Source organism: Cherax quadricarinatus, chromosome 31, assembly GCF_038502225.1.
Source record: "Cherax quadricarinatus isolate ZL_2023a chromosome 31, ASM3850222v1, whole genome shotgun sequence".
In the NCBI taxonomy this organism is placed as follows: Eukaryota; Metazoa; Arthropoda; class Malacostraca; order Decapoda; family Parastacidae; genus Cherax; species Cherax quadricarinatus.
In genome coordinates, this window is record NC_091322.1 from 23,068,003 (window position 1) to 23,087,465 (window position 19,463).

Sequence of the window (19,463 nt, forward strand, 5' to 3'; positions counted from 1 at the left end):
CAGGCTCGAACCTCCGTCCTCTAACAGAGAGACAGAAACGCACTCTCACTGTACTCACCTAGTTGCTCTTAAAACAAAGTGTATAAACAAGACATCATGTGGACTCATCCCGTGTCAACCTTCATTACGTTTCAAAGCGAAAACTCAAGATATTTCTCGAAATTCAACTGCAGAGAAAATCAATGACTCAACGTAAAGTCATCTGCCTAACAGAGACATAGTACATTAATTTCCGAACTGTATTCATGTTTTGCATGAAAATACTCTTATACCATCATCACAGAGCTCAAATAAATACTATTGTTGTCCTGGGTAGAGAGAAAGATAAATATTAATGAATTCAAGAGACAGAATGGTGAAGCAAATTTCGAAGAGATATTTTGTGGAGTTAAAAGTTATTGTGTGTCTCAGAGTTTTGTGGGGTTAAAACTACGTACGCAAGAAAGTGAATGTTTGGTGGAATGGAGAGGTGGAAAGGGTGATAAGCAAGAAAAAGTTGACACATAAAATATTTTTTTATATTATAAAAAATATATAAAGAAACCGAAGAATGTGGAGATGAAAATAAAACGTTAAAAAATAGTGAAATTACTGCTGACCTGGTATTCCTGGACGCTTTTAAGACTTTATTTTTGTAGTACTTCAGCTGTTTTTTTCGTCCTTCCACACTGAAAATAAAAGGGGAATCTTGAACCTGAAACTTGGACAATGTAATACAAAACAGATTATCTACGGTGAACTGGTTACTTACTGGAAACACCCAGTGTAAGAACTGGAACCTGGTGTGTTCTGGAACCCGCTGTCCTTGTAGCAAAGTTGTCATAGAAAAATTATTTATTTGACAGAGTAGTAATCCCAGGGACTGAGCCTGGAAGTTCTGTTAACTAATACAATTGGAGTATTAATAAATTATTTACAAGAATAATGATCCAGTCACGTAGATAAAAATGAAAACTACACGTCAGTGTTTGCGAGGATTTAAAACAAGAGTGATCATATTAAATGTACATAATCAACACGTCATAGAGGGCACGAACACCCGAAGGCCTGACTAAGAACATTTTGTTTTCTTAACAAGCTAAGTGGAAATTATTTATTTATAGAAGGCGAACTTAAGTTAATTGCATACAGTTTTTGATAATGTCATAATAGATGAAATATTAGGCCATTTATTCAACACTTGCTAGGAACTTGTTTGGCAGTCATGTATACATGATGACGCATGGTGTGAAAACAGTTATATTGACACTGTATATATTTGGTTAGATTTACATCTAAGTATGCAAACTGGGAAGAGGTATTGGTAGCCCAACCGATGCTGGGCGGTAATAAAATCCAAGAGTAGTGATTTTGTTGGAGACACCATAGGCATGTGGCTCTTACTCTAGTCTAGAAATTATGATAGCAAATGCACTGACTGGCATCAATTTCGTTCTGCCTCAAGGTTATATAAGCAAACTAATGCTATAATCAACTTCCTCCCCGAGAACTTGCGATCTTGCCAACTTATTAGTTCTATCATGCATTTAGAGGCCAATATGCAAAGGAATTCGTAGAAGGTAAACAATGACTTCATTCACAGTTTTACCATACCTATGCCTGACTTCTAATAAAGGCATGTTACAATAGCTCTATCTAAAGAATGCTACCACCTCCTAGGATGGACCTACGAGAAGTGCCTAACATCCAGGTACCTATCTATATACTGCTAGGTGAACATGGGTAAAACAGATCTAAGGAGACTTGTCCATTCGTCTCGATCCGCTTTGGATTGAACCTGGGACCTTCGAATGCTTCCATGGAACTACGAGCCAGATTTCTAAGTGAAGCAATGGTCCAACTAAGACTTGAGAATTTGTGTTATTCGTTCCATTGCAGAAGTTGTGGAATAACATTTAATAGGTCTGCATATTAATGATATTAACTAAATAGGTTGCATCCATTGTTTATTTTGTAAGACGTTGCTTTCTCCATGTCTATTGCTGCAGACTTACCGGGAAGATCAGGACAGTTACACGTTCTTCGGCTAGGTACGCTTCGTCCGTAAACAGTACAAATGCGTCCTGACCTGAACCTTAGTCAAGGGATGACCCACTACCAGAGCTGTTGGTCATCTGGCCGAGGCCTTCCGAAAGCTTACCATTATTTAATGTTTTGTTACATGTAAATGTTCTGGATCTTGTGGAGGTCAGATCAGCAACGTTGCTTACCTCGTGGCAGATAAGGACAGTTGCCCTCCTCTGACCTTGTTAGAATAAATTAGGAGAGCTATATTTGCTGACCTTGTGGTAGAAGGTGACACTTATACTTGCTGACCTTGTGGTAGAAGGTGACACTTATACTTGCTGACCTTGTGGTAGAAGGTGACACTTATACTTGCTGACCTTGTGGTAGAAGGTGACACTTATACTTGCTGACCTTGTGGTAGAAGGTCGATACATGTGGACGTGCAGATGCTACCTTCAGAGAATTACGCCAGCAACACTAATAATCAATTTCTACGATCGAATTTGTTGCCTACGTAAAGAGTGTGAAGCTACCGTGGTGTTGCTCTCTTTTAAAAGACAAATTTAATTCTTTAGCTGTCATATGTGAACTAGTACATATTTCTGTGCTTGAAATTATTAAGTCTAGTCATATATATATATATATATATATATATATATATATATATATATATATATATATATATATATATATATATATATATGCAATAAGATCACAGTAAACAGGTGATTTCAAAATATGCAAAACAACCACTCTGAAAGAATAGTGAAATTCCAAGCGCTTTCGTGACTACTCACATTATCAAGGAACTATGAAAGTGAAGCATCCAAGGAAGCTATATAAGGGGTCCGGCCAGCACCTCACTATCAGATCCCACAACGGTTAAACACGTGACGCGCGGCGAGCCAACTTGGATAGGTCCTTTGCAAAACTCACCCCCAAACTATTCTACCCAAGAAAATTTAAAAATTATTTGTCCAGTGTATTATTAAATCTCGAACTAAGATTAAAACAACATAAATATAGCATTAGAACTGGACAAGATTCCAATGCTCTATTTATTCATGTAAGAGATTTTAACCATCAAATTGAATTTCAAAAAGTTGAGAAAGTAGTATCTAGCAAGTCCATAGTCGACAGGAATATAATTGAATCTTGTTTCATAAAAAGCAGTTTTGACAATAATATGAATATTTCCTTTGGTTTATAAAAATTAGATCCATTTATAATTAATAGAATTTGGGAAGAATTTAATAATACACTGGACAAATAATTTTTAAATTTTCTTGGGTAGAATAGTTTGGGGGTGAGTTTTGCAAAGGACCTGTCCAGTTGGGTCGGCGCGCGTCAGGTGTTTAACCGTTGCGAGATCTGATAGTGAGGTGCTGGCCGGACCCCTTATATAGCTTCCTTGGATGCTTCACTTTCATAGTTCCTTGATAATGTGAGTAGTCACGAAAGCGCTTGGAATTTCTCTATTCTTTCAGAGTGGTTGTTTTGCATATATATATATATATATATATATATATATATATATATATATATATATATATATATATATATATATATATATATATGGTTTAGAAAGACACGTAAGCAAACACTATAACATATTTATTAGAAAACGTTTCGGTCCTGGAACCTTGATCACTTCTAACATACAGAGGTAGAAAGACATTATATATATAGGCGGAGAGTGAGATGTGACGCACGTGACCTGAGGAATGTCATAAGAACATAAGAATGGAGGAACACTGTAGAAGGCCTACTGGCCCATGCGAGGCGAGGGTAGACGATGAAATCACGTGACTCCTGTGTTGTTGGGTTGGTGCTGCTTAAGTATCATGTATGCCAATGTTTTTGAAATTTTGTAGTTTCCAGTGTTGCGTTCTATAGTGTCGGTGACGGTGATTAGTGAGGCTTCTAGGCACCGTCGGCGTCTGAGGTCTGGTTCGGTGAGAACGAGTTGTGCCTCGTTCCAGTTCATCAAATGCCCCGTGGAGTCTCTGTGGAGGACACAGGCGTACCTTACATCGTCTCTGTTAGAGGCATTTCGATGCTCATTCAGGCGGACTGCAAGATCTCTGCCTGTCTCGCCTACATATTTCTTGGGACAGAACCCACAGGGGATAGTGTAGACGCCTGCTGTAGAAGTTAGAGGTGTGGGGCTGCGTTTTGTAGTGAGGTCTTTGATAGAGGATGTGTTTATGGTGGAAACGTTGATGTTACTCATAGCAAGTGCCCGGCGAGTATTCGTGGCAACATCGCCACATGGGAGTACTATGAACTGTTTAGGGGGCTGTTCCATGGGCGGTTTGTTGAGGATAGCTTGTGCCTTGAGTCTGCAATCTCGGATGAAGAAAGATGGGAACTGAAGACGTGTAAAGGCTTGTGTTATGTAAGCGCATTCTTCTTCTAGAAAACAAGGGCTGGAGATGCGAAGAGCTCCATAAACACATCCTCTATCAAAGACCTCACTACAAAACGCAGCCCCACACCTCTAACTTCTACAGCAGGCGTCTACACTATCCCCTGTGGGTTCTGTCCCAAGAAATATGTAGGCGAGACAGGCAGAGATCTTGCAGTCTGCCTGAATGAGCATCGAAATGCCTCTAACAGAGACGATGTAAGGTACGCCTGTGTCCTCCACAGAGACTCCACGGGGCATTTGATGAACTGGAACGAGGCACAACTCGTTCTCACCGAACCAGACCTCAGACGCCGACGGTGCCTAGAAGCCTCACTAATCACCGTCACCGACACTATAGAACGCAACACTGGAAACTACAAAATTTCAAAAACATTGGCATACATGATACTTAAGCAGCACCAACCCAACAACACAGGAGTCACGTGATTTCATCGTCTACCCTCGCCTCGCATGGGCCAGTAGGCCTTCTACAGTGTTCCTCCATTCTTATGTTCTTATGACATTCCTCAGGTCACGTGCGTCACATCTCACTCTCCGCCTATATATATATAATGTCTTTCTACCTCTGTATGTTAGAAGTGATCAAGGTTCCAGGACCGAAACGTTTTCTAATAAATATGTTATAGTGTTTGCTTACGTGTCTTTCTAAACCAACTTGTCGGTATTTATTACCAAGGTTTATACCATATATATATATATATATATATATATATATATATATATATATATATATATATATATATATATATATATATATATATATATATATATATATATTATTTATTATCACACTGGCCGATTCCCACCAAGGCAGGGTGGCCCGAAAAAGAAAAACTTTCACCATCATTCACTCCATCACTGTCTTGCCAGAAGGGTGCTTTACACTACAGTTTTTAAACTGCAACATTAACACCCCTCCTTCAGAGTGCAGGCACTGTACTTCCCATCTCCAGGACTCAAGTCCGGCCTGCCGGTTTCCCTGAACCCCTTCATAAATGTTACTTTGCTCACACTCCAACAGCACGTCAAGTATTAAAAACCATTCGTCTCCATTCACTCCTATCAAACACGCTCATGCACGCCTGCTGGAAGTCCAAGCCCCTCGCACACAAAACCTCCTTTACCCCCTCCCTCCAACCTTTCCTAGGCCGACCCCTACCACGACCTCCTTCCACTACAGACTGATACACTCTTGAAGTCATTCTGTTTCGCTCCATTCTTTCTACATGTCCGAACCACCTCAACAACCCTTCCTCAGCCCTCTGGACAACGGTTTTGGTAATCCCGCACCTCCTCCTAACTTCCAAACTACGAATTCTCTGCATTATATTCACACCACACATTGCCCTCAGACATGACATCTCCACTGCCTCCAGCCTTCTCCTCGCTGCAACATTCATCACCCATGCTTCACACCCATATAAGAGCGTTGATAAAACTATACTCTCATACATTTCCCTCTTTGCCTCCAAGGACAAAGTTCTATGTCTCCACAGACTCCTAAGTGCACCACTCATCCTTTTCCCCTCATCATCCTTCATAGACCCATCCGCTGACACGTCCACTCCCAAATATCTGAATACATTCACCTCCTCCATACTCTCTCCCTCCAATCTGATATCCAATCTTTCATCACCTAATATTTTTGTTATCCTCATAACCTTACTCTTTCCTGTATTCACTTTTAATTTTCTTCTTTTGCACACCCTACCAAATTCATCCATCAATCTCTGCAACTTCTCTTCAGAATCTCCCAAGAGCACAGTGTCATCAGCAAAGAGCAACTGCGACAACTCCCACTTTATTTGTGATTCTTTATCTTTTAACTCCACGCCTCTTGTCAAGACCCTCGCATTTACTTCTCTTACAACCCCATCTATAAATATATTAAACAACCACGGTGACATCACACATCCTTGTCTAAGGCCTACCTTTACTGGGAAATAATTTCCCTCTTTCCTACATACTCTAACTTGAGCCTCACTATCCTCGTAAAAACTCTTCACTGCTTTCAGTAACCTACCTCCTACACCATACACCTGCAACATCTGCCACATTGGCCCCCTATCCACCCTGTCATACGCCTTTTCCAAATCCATAAATGCCACAAAGACCTCTTTAGCCTTATCTAAATACTGTTCACTTATATGTTTCACTGTAAACACCTGGTCCACACACCCCCTACCTTTCCTAAAGCCTCCTTGTTCATCTGCTATCCTATTCTCCGTCTTACTCTTAATTCTTTCAATAATAACTCTACCATACACTTTACCAGGTATACTCAACAAACTTATCCCCCTATAATTTTTGCACTCTCTTTTGTCCCCTTTGCCTTTATACAAGGAACTATGCATGCTCTCTGCCAATCCCTAGGTACCTTACCCTCTTCCATACATTTATTAAATAATTGCACCAACCACTCCAAAACTATATCCCCACCTGCTTTTAACATTTCTATCTTTATCCCATCAATCCCGGCTGCCTTACCCCCTTTCATTTTACCTACTGCCTCACGAACTTCCCCCACACTCACAACTGGCTCTTCCTCACTCCTACAAGATGTTATTCCTCCTTGCCCTATACACGAAATCACAGCTTCCCTATCTTCATCAACATTTAACAATTCCTCAAAATATTCCCTCCATCTTCCCAATACCTCTAACTCTCCATTTAATAACTCTCCTCTCCTATTTTTAACTGACAAATCCATTTGTTCTCTAGGCTTCCTTAACTTGTTAATCTCACTCCAAAACTTTTTCTTATTTTCAACAAAATTTGTTGATAACATCTCACCCACTCTCTCATTTGCTCTCTTTTTATATTGCTTCACCACTCTCTTAACCTCTCTCTTTTTCTCCATATACTCTTCCCTCCTTGCATCACTTCTACTTTGTAAAAACTTCTCATATGCTAACTTTTTCTCCCTTACTACTCTCTTTACATCATCATTTCACCAATCGCTCCTCTTCCCTCCCGCACCCACTTTCCTGTAACCACAAACTTCTGCTGAACACTCTAACACTACATTTTTAAACCTACCCCATACCTCTTCGACCCCATTGCCTATGCTCTCATTAGCCCATCTATCCTCCAATAGCTGTTTATATCTTTCCCTAACTGCCTCCTCTTTTAGTTTATAAACCTTCACCTCTCTCTTCCCTGATGCTTCTATTCTCCTTGCATCCCATCTACCTTTTACTCTCAGTGTAGCTACAACTAGAAAGTGATATGATATATCTGTGGCCCCTCTATAAACATGTACATCCTGAAGTCTACTCAACAGTCTTTTATCTACCAATACATAATCCAACATACTACTCTCATTTCGCCCTACATCATATCTTGTGTACTTATTTATCCTCTTTTTCTTAAAATATGTATTACCTATAACCAAACCCCTTTCTATACAAAGTTCAATCAAAGGGCTCCCATTTTCATTTACACTTGGCACCCCAAACTTACCTACCACACCCTCTCTACAAGTTTCTCCTACTTTAGCATTCAGGTCCCCTACCACAATTACTCTCTCACTTGGTTCAAAGGCTCCTATACATTCACTTAACATCTCCCAAAATCTCTCTCTCTCCTCTGCATTCCTCTCTTCTCCAGGTGCATACACGCTTATTATGACCCACTTCTCGCATCCAACCTTTACTTTAATCCACATAATTCTTGCATTTACACATTCATATTCTCTTTTCTCCTTCCATAACTGATCATTCAACATTACTGCTACCCCTTCCTTTGCTCTAACTCTCTCAGATACTCCAGATTTAATCCCATTTATTTCCCCCCACTGAAACTCCCCTACCTCCTTCAGCTTTGTTTCGCTTAGGGCCAGGACATCCAACTTCTTTTCATTCATAACATCAGCAATCATCTGTTTCTTGTCATCCGCACTACATCCACGCACATTCAAGCATCCCAGTTTTATAAAGTTTTTCTTCTTCTCTTTTTTAGTAAATGTCTACAGGAGAAGGGGTTACTAGCCCATTGCTCCCGGCATTTTAGTAGCCTCATACGACACGCATGGCTTACGGAGGAAAGATTCTTTTCCACTTCCCCATGGACAATAGAAGAAATAAAGAAGAACAAGAGCTATGTAGAAAAAGGAGAAAAACCTAGATGTATGTATATATATATATATATATATATATATATATATATATATATATATATATATATATATATATATATATATATATATGCATGTGCGTGTCTGTCAAGTGTGACCAAAGTGTAAGTAGGAGTAGCAAGATATCCCTGTTATCTAGCGTGTTTATAATAATATATATAATATATATATATATATATATATATAATATATATATATATATATATAGATATGTATTTATTATCACACTGGCCGATTCCCACCAAGGCAGGGTGGCCCGAAAAAGAAAAACTTTCACCATCATTCACTCCATCACTGTCTTGCCAGAAGGGTGCTTTACACTACAGTTTTTAAACTGCAACATTAACACCCCTCCTTCAGAGTGCAGGCACTGTACTTCCCATCTCCAGGACTCAAGTCCGGCCTGCCGGTTTCCCTGAACCCCTTCATAAATGTTACTTTGCTCACACTCCAACAGCACGTCAAGTATTAAAAACCATTCGTCTCCATTCACTCCTATCAAACACGCTCATGCACGCCTGCTGGAAGTCCAAGCCCCTCGCACACAAAACCTCCTTTACCCCCTCCCTCCAACCTTTCCTAGGCCGACCCCTACCACGACCTCCTTCCACTACAGACTGATACACTCTTGAAGTCATTCTGTTTCGCTCCATTCTTTCTACATGTCCGAACCACCTCAACAACCCTTCCTCAGCCCTCTGGACAACGGTTTTGGTAATCCCGCACCTCCTCCTAACTTCCAAACTACGAATTCTCTGCATTATATTCACACCACACATTGCCCTCAGACATGACATCTCCACTGCCTCCAGCCTTCTCCTCGCTGCAACATTCATCACCCATGCTTCACACCCATATAAGAGCATTGATAAAACTATACTCTCATACATTTCCCTCTTTGCCTCCAAGGACAAAGTTCTATGTCTCCACAGACTCCTAAGTGCACCACTCATCCTTTTCCCCTCATCATCCTTCATAGACCCATCCGCTGACACGTCCACTCCCAAATATCTGAATACATTCACCTCCTCCATACTCTCTCCCTCCAATCTGATATCCAATCTTTCATCACCTAATATTTTTGTTATCCTCATAACCTTACTCTTTCCTGTATTCACTTTTAATTTTCTTCTTTTGCACACCCTACCAAATTCATCCATCAATCTCTGCAACTTCTCTTCAGAATCTCCCAAGAGCACAGTGTCATCAGCAAAGAGCAACTGCGACAACTCCCACTTTATTTGTGATTCTTTATCTTTTAACTCCACGCCTCTTGTCAAGACCCTCGCATTTACTTCTCTTACAACCCCATCTATAAATATATTAAACAACCACGGTGACATCACACATCCTTGTCTAAGGCCTACCTTTACTGGGAAATAATTTCCCTCTTTCCTACATACTCTAACTTGAGCCTCACTATCCTCGTAAAAACTCTTCACTGCTTTCAGTAACCTACCTCCTACACCATACACCTGCAACATCTGCCACATTGGCCCCCTATCCACCCTGTCATACGCCTTTTCCAAATCCATAAATGCCACAAAGACCTCTTTAGCCTTATCTAAATACTGTTCACTTATATGTTTCACTGTAAACACCTGGTCCACACACCCCCTACCTTTCCTAAAGCCTCCTTGTTCATCTGCTATCCTATTCTCCGTCTTACTCTTAATTCTTTCAATAATAACTCTACCATACACTTTACCAGGTATACTCAACAAACTTATCCCCCTATAATTTTTGCACTCTCTTTTGTCCCCTTTGCCTTTATACAAGGAACTATGCATGCTCTCTGCCAATCCCTAGGTACCTTACCCTCTTCCATACATTTATTAAATAATTGCACCAACCACTCCAAAACTATATCCCCACCTGCTTTTAACATTTCTATCTTTATCCCATCAATCCCGGCTGCCTTACCCCCTTTCATTTTACCTACTGCCTCACGAACTTCCCCCACACTCACAACTGGCTCTTCCTCACTCCTACAAGATGTTATTCCTCCTTGCCCTATACACGAAATCACAGCTTCCCTATCTTCATCAACATTTAACAATTCCTCAAAATATTCCCTCCATCTTCCCAATACCTCTAACTCTCCATTTAATAACTCTCCTCTCCTATTTTTAACTGACAAATCCATTTGTTCTCTAGGCTTCCTTAACTTGTTAATCTCACTCCAAAACTTTTTCTTATTTTCAACAAAATTTGTTGATAACATCTCACCCACTCTCTCATTTGCTCTCTTTTTATATTGCTTCACCACTCTCTTAACCTCTCTCTTTTTCTCCATATACTCTTCCCTCCTTGCATCACTTCTACTTTGTAAAAACTTCTCATATGCTAACTTTTTCTCCCTTACTACTCTCTTTACATCATCATTTCACCAATCGCTCCTCTTCCCTCCCGCACCCACTTTCCTGTAACCACAAACTTCTGCTGAACACTCTAACACTACATTTTTAAACCTACCCCATACCTCTTCGACCCCATTGCCTATGCTCTCATTAGCCCATCTATCCTCCAATAGCTGTTTATATCTTTCCCTAACTGCCTCCTCTTTTAGTTTATAAACCTTCACCTCTCTCTTCCCTGATGCTTCTATTCTCCTTGCATCCCATCTACCTTTTACTCTCAGTGTAGCTACAACTAGAAAGTGATATGATATATCTGTGGCCCCTCTATAAACATGTACATCCTGAAGTCTACTCAACAGTCTTTTATCTACCAATACATAATCCAACATACTACTCTCATTTCGCCCTACATCATATCTTGTGTACTTATTTATCCTCTTTTTCTTAAAATATGTATTACCTATAACCAAACCCCTTTCTATACAAAGTTCAATCAAAGGGCTCCCATTTTCATTTACACTTGGCACCCCAAACTTACCTACCACACCCTCTCTACAAGTTTCTCCTACTTTAGCATTCAGGTCCCCTACCACAATTACTCTCTCACTTGGTTCAAAGGCTCCTATACATTCACTTAACATCTCCCAAAATCTCTCTCTCTCCTCTGCATTCCTCTCTTCTCCAGGTGCATACACGCTTATTATGACCCACTTCTCGCATCCAACCTTTACTTTAATCCACATAATTCTTGCATTTACACATTCATATTCTCTTTTCTCCTTCCATAACTGATCATTCAACATTACTGCTACCCCTTCCTTTGCTCTAACTCTCTCAGATACTCCAGATTTAATCCCATTTATTTCCCCCCACTGAAACTCCCCTACCTCCTTCAGCTTTGTTTCGCTTAGGGCCAGGACATCCAACTTCTTTTCATTCATAACATCAGCAATCATCTGTTTCTTGTCATCCGCACTACAACCACGCACATTCAAGCATCCCAGTTTTATAAAGTTTTTCTTCTTCTCTTTTTTAGTAAATGTCTACAGGAGAAGGGGTTACTAGCCCATTGCTCCCGGCATTTTAGTAGCCTCATACGACACGCATGGCTTACGGAGGAAAGATTCTTTTCCACTTCCCCATGGACAATAGAAGAAATAAAGAAGAACAAGAGCTATGTAGAAAAAGGAGAAAAACCTAGATGTATGTATATATATATATATATATATATATATATATATATATATATATATATATATATATATATATATATATATATATATATATATATATATATATATGCATGTGCGTGTCTGTGAAGTGTGACCAAAGTGTAAGTAGGAGTAGCAAGATATCCCTGTTATCTAGCGTGTTTATAATATATATATATATATATATATATATATATATATATATATATATATATATATATATATATATATATATATGTATTTATTATCACACTGGCCGATTCCCACCAAGGCAGGGTGGCCCGAAAAAGAAAAACTTTCACCATCATTCACTCCATCACTGTCTTGCCAGAAGGGTGCTTTACACTACAGTTTTTAAACTGCAACATTAACACCCCTCCTTCAGAGTGCAGACACTGTACTTCCCATCTCCAGGACTCAAGTCCGGCCTGCCGATTTCCCTGAACCCCTTCATAAATGTTACTTTGCTCACACTCCAACAGCACGTCAAGTATTAAAAAACCATTTGTCTCCATTCACTCCTATCAATGGAGACAAATGGTTTTTAATACTTGACGTGCTGTTGGAGTGTGAGCAAAGTAACATTTATGAAGGGGTTCAGGGAAACCGGCAGGCCGGACTTGAGTCCTGGAGATGGGAAGTACAGTGTCTGCACTCTGAAGGAGGGGTGTTAATGTTGCAGTTTAAAAACTGTAGTGTAAAGCACCCTTCTGGCAAGACAGTGATGGAGTGAATGTTGGTGAAAGTTTCTCTTTTTCGGGCCATATATATATATATATATATATATATATATATATATATATATATATATATATATATATATATATATATATATATATCATTTAAAGAATGCTTGTACTGTGTTTAAGAAACTTTGAGTAAATTCTTCTACTTCTTTTATGCATTATTTATGGGAAAGCGCTAAACCCGTAGGTATTATCAAATGGCTGACCGGGCCGCGGGGGCGATGATCCCCGAAACCCTCTCCAGGTATACTCCAGGTAAGGGATTCTGGCTTAATACCAAGTAAGAGGAGGGGTAACTCTACTATTTTGGATCAGAGTCCTTTACCAGCATTAGGGCATCCCGGCTCCCTCCCTTGAAGAAGTTTTTAGCACAACCTATTTCGTATAAACTAAAAAAAAAAATACAAAAAAATGTGATGGTGTATCACTTATAAGAGGTACCATTAATGTGCAAGTCACTTCTCAGCACACACTCAAAAACTAGAATGTGCGGTCAACCTGAAAAGAAAAATGCTATCAAAATGACTTGTGTATTCTCAAGCCTTCCATTTCGTTCGAAATTTACTGACATTATTTTGTTACAAAATGCTTACTGGTTTTTCTTATAAGCTTCTGGGTTGCATGACTTGACTGTGGATAAAAACACTCAGTAATTGTCTCGGATCAAGGCCTTGTTTTTTATATCAATGAATGATTTGTGTAAACTGGAGGAGTAACTCCAACACAAGGCGCTAAAAACACCAGTGCCATTGAACTTCTTTACTGGTACAATGTTTCAACCCATTGTGGGTAAAACATTATACCAATAAACAATTCAGTTACTAGTGTATCTTCACCACTGAAGTATTGGAATTATTTATATACTCAAAAACCACATTAAAACTATTCTTAATGGTTTTATGTGAATGAGTTCATGACTGCGTAAACAACTTTATTACCATTGTAACCAGATCAAAAACCTATTAATAATGTATTACCACTGTAACTTACTCAGCTACCATAACACTGAGGTACAGTCCCTGGACTCATTATGTGCCTCTGCAATGTTGAAGTACAGTCCCTGGACTCATTATGTGCCTCTGTAATGTTAAAGTACAGTCCCTGAACTCATTATGTGCCTCTGTAATGTTAAAGTACAGTCCCTGAACTCATTATGTGCCTCTGTAATGTTAAAGTACAGTCCCTGGACTCATTATGTGCCTCTGTAATGTTAAAGTACAGTCCCTGAACTCATTATGTGCCTCTGTAATGTTAAAGTACAGTCCCTGGACTCATTATGTGCCTCTGTAATGTTAAAGTACAGTCCCTGGACTCATTATGTGCCTCTGTAATGTTGAAGTACAGTCCCTGGACTCATTATGTGCCTCTGCAATGTTGAAGTACAGTCCCTGGACTCATTATGTGCCTCTGTAATGTTGAAGTACAGTCCCTGGACTCATTATGTGCCTCTGTAATGTTGAAGTACAGTCCCTGGACTCATTATGTGCCTCTGTAATGTTGAAGTACAGTCCCTGGACTCATTATGTGCCTCTGTAATGTTGAAGTACAGTCCCTGGACTCATTATGTGCCTCTGCAATGTTGAAGTACAGTCCCTGGACTCATTATGTGCCTCTGTAATGTTGAAGTACAGTCCCTGGACTCATTATGTGCCTCTGTAATGTTGAAGTACAGTCCCTGGACTCATTATGTGCCTCTGTAATGTTGAAGTACAGTCCCTGGACTCATTTGTGCCTCTGTAATGTTGAAGTACAGTCCCTGGACTCATTATGTGCCTCTGTAATGTTGAAGTACAGTCCCTGGACTCATTATGTGCCTCTGTAATGTTGAAGTACAGTCCCTGGATTCATTATGTGCCTCTGCAATGTTGAAGTACAGTCCCTGGACTCATTAGACATTTCCTGCTCATCTGATAAGTGCTTTCAATTTCTTTTTTCTAATTCATACTCCTAACAAATAGTCTTTTTGTGGTGCATTCTCACTTTTCTTCATACTTCTGTTTTTTACCATCCTGTTAATCTTGTAATACAGAACATTTTACAATACATATTCTCGAGGGATGCGCTAAACCCGTAGGGGTCATACAGCACCTGGTCATATACTCAGGTATAATGTTCTTTTTTCCTTCAATTTTGTTTTTATACCGGATATAAAGATATGTGATACAATCAAGTAGTGGAAAAACACACAAAATACAATCACAATAAACTAGCCACTTCGGTGGCAAAATCTAAAAAAATGTGAGGTCTTGAGGCTTTTCATCATGTATTCACCTAGCTGTGGTTACAAGGGTCGATTCATAGCTCCTGGCCCCGCCTCTTCACTGGTCGCTACTGGGTCACTCTCCCCACACTATGAGCTTTATCATACCTCTGCTTAAAGCTATGAAAGGATCCTGCCTCCACTACATCGCTTCCCAAACTATTCCACTTCCTGACCACTTTGTGACTTGTGCTAGAGTGGTGGTGATGACTTCCTGTTTCTTTTGTGACTGTATATGGTATAGCATTGCGAGAAGCTTCCAGATAATGGCACCTATAGAGATTTGTTTCTACGATGATCATTTCCGCCTTGGTCCAATCCATAATAAAGAGAGGAACCAAACTTTAGACGATTCCTTTCGTTTCCTTACAGTTCCACGGGTCTCTAACATCGGTAAGTGGGGGTAGTAATACCTCAGATTTCCCTATTGTTTCTTTACAGTTCCACAGGTAAATGAGATCATGTTGATAGGACGCAACACGCTAGCGAATGCTGGTCGGGGAGTGCTGATGGCATGGTTGGTGTCGGCGGTGCGCCTGCTGCTGCTCAGCGTCGTCAGAGATTCTGTTCACAACAATTACGAACTCTCCGGTCCTCTAGAATCCCAGTACGACTTTATCGTAGGTAAGCTGATCTATTTAAGTACATAAATGTGAACATAAGGTAGTAGGTTGGTAGACAGCAACCACCCAGGGAAGTACTACCGTCCTGCCAGATGACTGTGAAACAAAAACCTGTAACTGTTTTGCATGATGGTAGGATTGCTGGTTTCTTTTTCTGTCTCATAAACACGCTAGATAACAGGGATATCTTGCTACTCCTACTTACACTTTGGTCACACTTCACAGACACGCACATGCATATATATATATACATACATCTAGGTTTTTCTCCCTTTTTCTAAATAGCTCTTGTCCTTTTTATTTCTTCTATTGTCCATGGGGAAGTGGAAAAGAATCTTTCCTCCGTAAGCCATGCGTGTCGTATGAGGCGACTAAAATGCCGGGAGCAATGGGCTAGTAACCCCTTCTCCTGTATACATTTACTAAAAAAAAGAAGAAGAAAAACTTTATAAAACTGGGTTGCTTAAATGTGCGTGGATGTAGTGCGGATGACAAGAAACAGATGATTGCTGATGTTATGAATGAAAAGAAGTTGGATGTCCTGGCTCTAAGCGAAACAAAGCTGAAGGGGGTAGGAGAGTTTCAGTGGGGGGAAATAAATGGGATTAAATCTGGAGTATCTGAGAGAGTTAGAGCAAAGGAAGGGGTAGCAGTAATGTTAAATGATCAGTTATGGAAGGAGAAAAGAGAATATGAATGTGTAAATTCAAGAATTATGTGGATTAAAGTAAAGGTTGGATGCGAGAAGTGGGTCATAATAAGCGTGTATGCACCTGGAGAAGAGAGGAATGCAGAGGAGAGAGAGAGATTTTGGGAGATGTTAAGTGAATGTATAGGAGCCTTTGAACCAAGTGAGAGAGTAATTGTGGTAGGGGACCTGAATGCTAAAGTAGGAGAAACTTTTAGAGAGGGTGTGGTAGGTAAGTTTGGGGTGCCAGGTGCAAATGATAATGGGAGCCCTTTGATTGAACTTTGTGTAGAAAGGGGTTTAGTTATAGGTAATACATATTTTAAGAAAAAGAGGATAAATAAGTATACAAGATATGATGTAGGGCGAAATGACAGTAGTTTGTTGGATTATGTATTGGTAGATAAAAGACTGCTGAGTAGACTTCAGGATGTACATGTTTATAGAGGGGCCACAGATATATCAGATCACTTTCTAGTTGTAGCTACACTGAGAGTAAAAGGTAGATGGGATACAAGGAGAATAGAAGCATCAGGGAAGAGAGAGGTGAAGGTTTATAAACTAAAAGAGGAGGCAGTTAGGGTAAGATATAAACAGCTATTGGAGGATAGATGGGCAAATGAGAGCATAGGCAATGGGGTCGAAGAGGTATGGGGTAGGATTAAAAATGTAGTGTTAGAGTGTTCAGCAGAAGTTTGTGGTTACAGGAAAGTGGGTGCAGGAGGGAAGAGGAGCGATTGGTGGAATGATGATGTAAAGAGAGTAGTAAGGGAGAAAAAGTTAGCATATGAGAAGTTTTTACAAAGTAGAAGTGATGCAAGGAGGGAAGAGTATATGGAGAAAAAGAGAGAGGTTAAGAGAGTGGTGAAGCAATGTAAAAAGAGAGCAAATGAGAGAGTGGGTGAGATGTTATCAACAAATTTTGTTGAAAATAAGAAAAAGTTTTGGAGTGAGATTAACAAGTTAAGGAAGCCTAGAGAACAAATGGATTTGTCAGTTAAAAATAGGAGAGGAGAGTTATTAAAAGGAGAGTTAGAGATATTGGGAAAATGGAGGGAATATTTTGAAGAGTTGTTAAATGTTGATGAAGATAGGGAAGCTGTGTTTTCATGTATAGGGCAAGGAGGAATAACATCTTGTAGGAGTGAGGAAGAGCCAGTTGTGAGTGTGGGGGAAGTTCGTGAGGCAGTAGGCAAAATGAAAGGGGGTAAGGCAGCCGGGATTGATGGGATAAAGATAGAAATGTTAAAAGCAGGTGGGGATATAGTTTTGGAGTGGTTGGTGCAATTATTTAATAAATGTATGGAAGAGGGTAAGGTACCTAGGGATTGGCAGAGAGCATGCATAGTTCCTTTGTATAAAGGCAAAGGGGATAAAAGAGAGTGCAAAAATTATAGGGGGATAAGTCTGTTGAGTGTACCTGGTAAAGTGTATGGTAGAGTTATAATTGAAAGAATTAAGAGTAAGACGGAGAATAGGATAGCAGATGAACAAGGAGGCTTTAGGAAAGGTAGGGGGTGTGTGGACCAGGTGTTTACAGTGAAACATATAAGTGAACAGTATTTAGATAAGGCTAAAGAGGTCTTTGTGGCATTTATGGATTTGGAAAAGGCGTATGACAGGGTGGATAGGGGGGCAATGTGGCAGATGTTGCAAGTGTATGGTGTAGGAGGTAGGTTACTGAAAGCAGTGAAGAGTTTTTACGAGGATAGTGAGGCTCAAGTTAGAGTATGTAGGAAAGAGGGAAATTTTTTCCCAGTAAAAGTAGGCCTTAGACAAGGTTGTGTGATGTCACCGTGGTTGTTTAATATATTTATAGATGGGGTTGTAAGAGAAGTAAATGCGAGGGTCTTGGCAAGAGGCGTGGAGTTAAAAGATAAAGAATCACACACAAAGTGGGAGTTGTCACAGCTGCTCTTTGCTGATGACACTGTGCTCTTGGGAGATTCTGAAGAGAAGTTGCAGAGATTGGTGGATGAATTTGGTAGGGTGTGCAAAAGAAGAAAATTAAAGGTGAATACAGGAAAGAGTAAGGTTATGAGGATAACAAAAAGATTAGGTGATGAAAGATTGAATATCAGATTGGAGGGAGAGAGTATGGAGGAGGTGAACGTATTCAGATATTTGGGAGTGGACGTGTCAGCGGATGGGTCTATGAAAGATGAGGTGAATCATAGAATTGATGAGGGAAAAAGAGTGAGTGGTGCACTTAGGAGTCTGTGGAGACAAAGAACTTTGTCCTTGGAGGCAAAGAGGGGAATGTATGAGAGTATAGTTTTACCAACGCTCTTATATGGGTGTGAAGCGTGGGTGATGAATGTTGCAGCGAGGAGAAGGCTGGAGGCAGTGGAGATGTCATGTCTGAGGGCAATGTGTGGTGTGAATATAATGCAGAGAATTCGTAGTTTGGAAGTTAGGAGGAGGTGCGGGATTACCAAAACTGTTGTCCAGAGGGCTGAGGAAGGGTTGTTGAGGTGGTTCGGACATGTAGAGAGAATGGAGCGAAACAGAATGACTTCAAGAGTGTATCAGTCTGTAGTGGAAGGAAGGCGGGGTAGGGGTCGGCCTAGGAAAGGTTGGAGGGAGGGGGTAAAGGAGGTTTTGTGTGCGAGGGGCTTGGACTTCCAGGAGGCATGCATGAGCGTGTTTGATAGGAGTGAATGGAGACAAATGGTTTTTAATACTTGACGTGCTGTTGGAGTGTGAGCAAAGTAACATTTATGAAGGGATTCAGGGAAACCGGCAGGCCGGACTTGAGTCCTGGAGATGGGAAGTACAGTGCCTGCACTCTGAAGGAGGGGTGTTAATGTTGCAGTTTAAAAACTGTAGTGTAAAGCACCCTTCTGGCAAGACAGTGATGGAGTGAATGATGGTGAAAGTTTTTCTTTTTCGGGCCACCCTGCCTTGGTGGGAATCGGCCAGTGTGATAATAAAAAAAAAAAATGTGAACATTCACAATACAAAAAACAAAATTTAAAATCTAGAAACTCATGATTATTTAG

The 19,463-nt window shown here is 40.1% G+C and overlaps 1 protein-coding gene across 1 annotated transcript in view; it reads left to right on the forward strand.

The window, feature by feature from the left end:
• Nucleotides 1–19,463, forward strand: part of LOC128699540 (glucose dehydrogenase [FAD, quinone]-like) — a 65,052-nt gene that overhangs the window by 3,840 nt on the left and 41,749 nt on the right. The window contains exon 2 of the mRNA XM_070090255.1: nucleotides 15,600–15,774. Within this exon, the coding sequence (XP_069946356.1) occupies nucleotides 15,612–15,774 (163 nt within the window). The 5' untranslated portion in view covers nucleotides 15,600–15,611. The remainder of the gene's footprint in view (nucleotides 1–15,599; nucleotides 15,775–19,463) is intronic.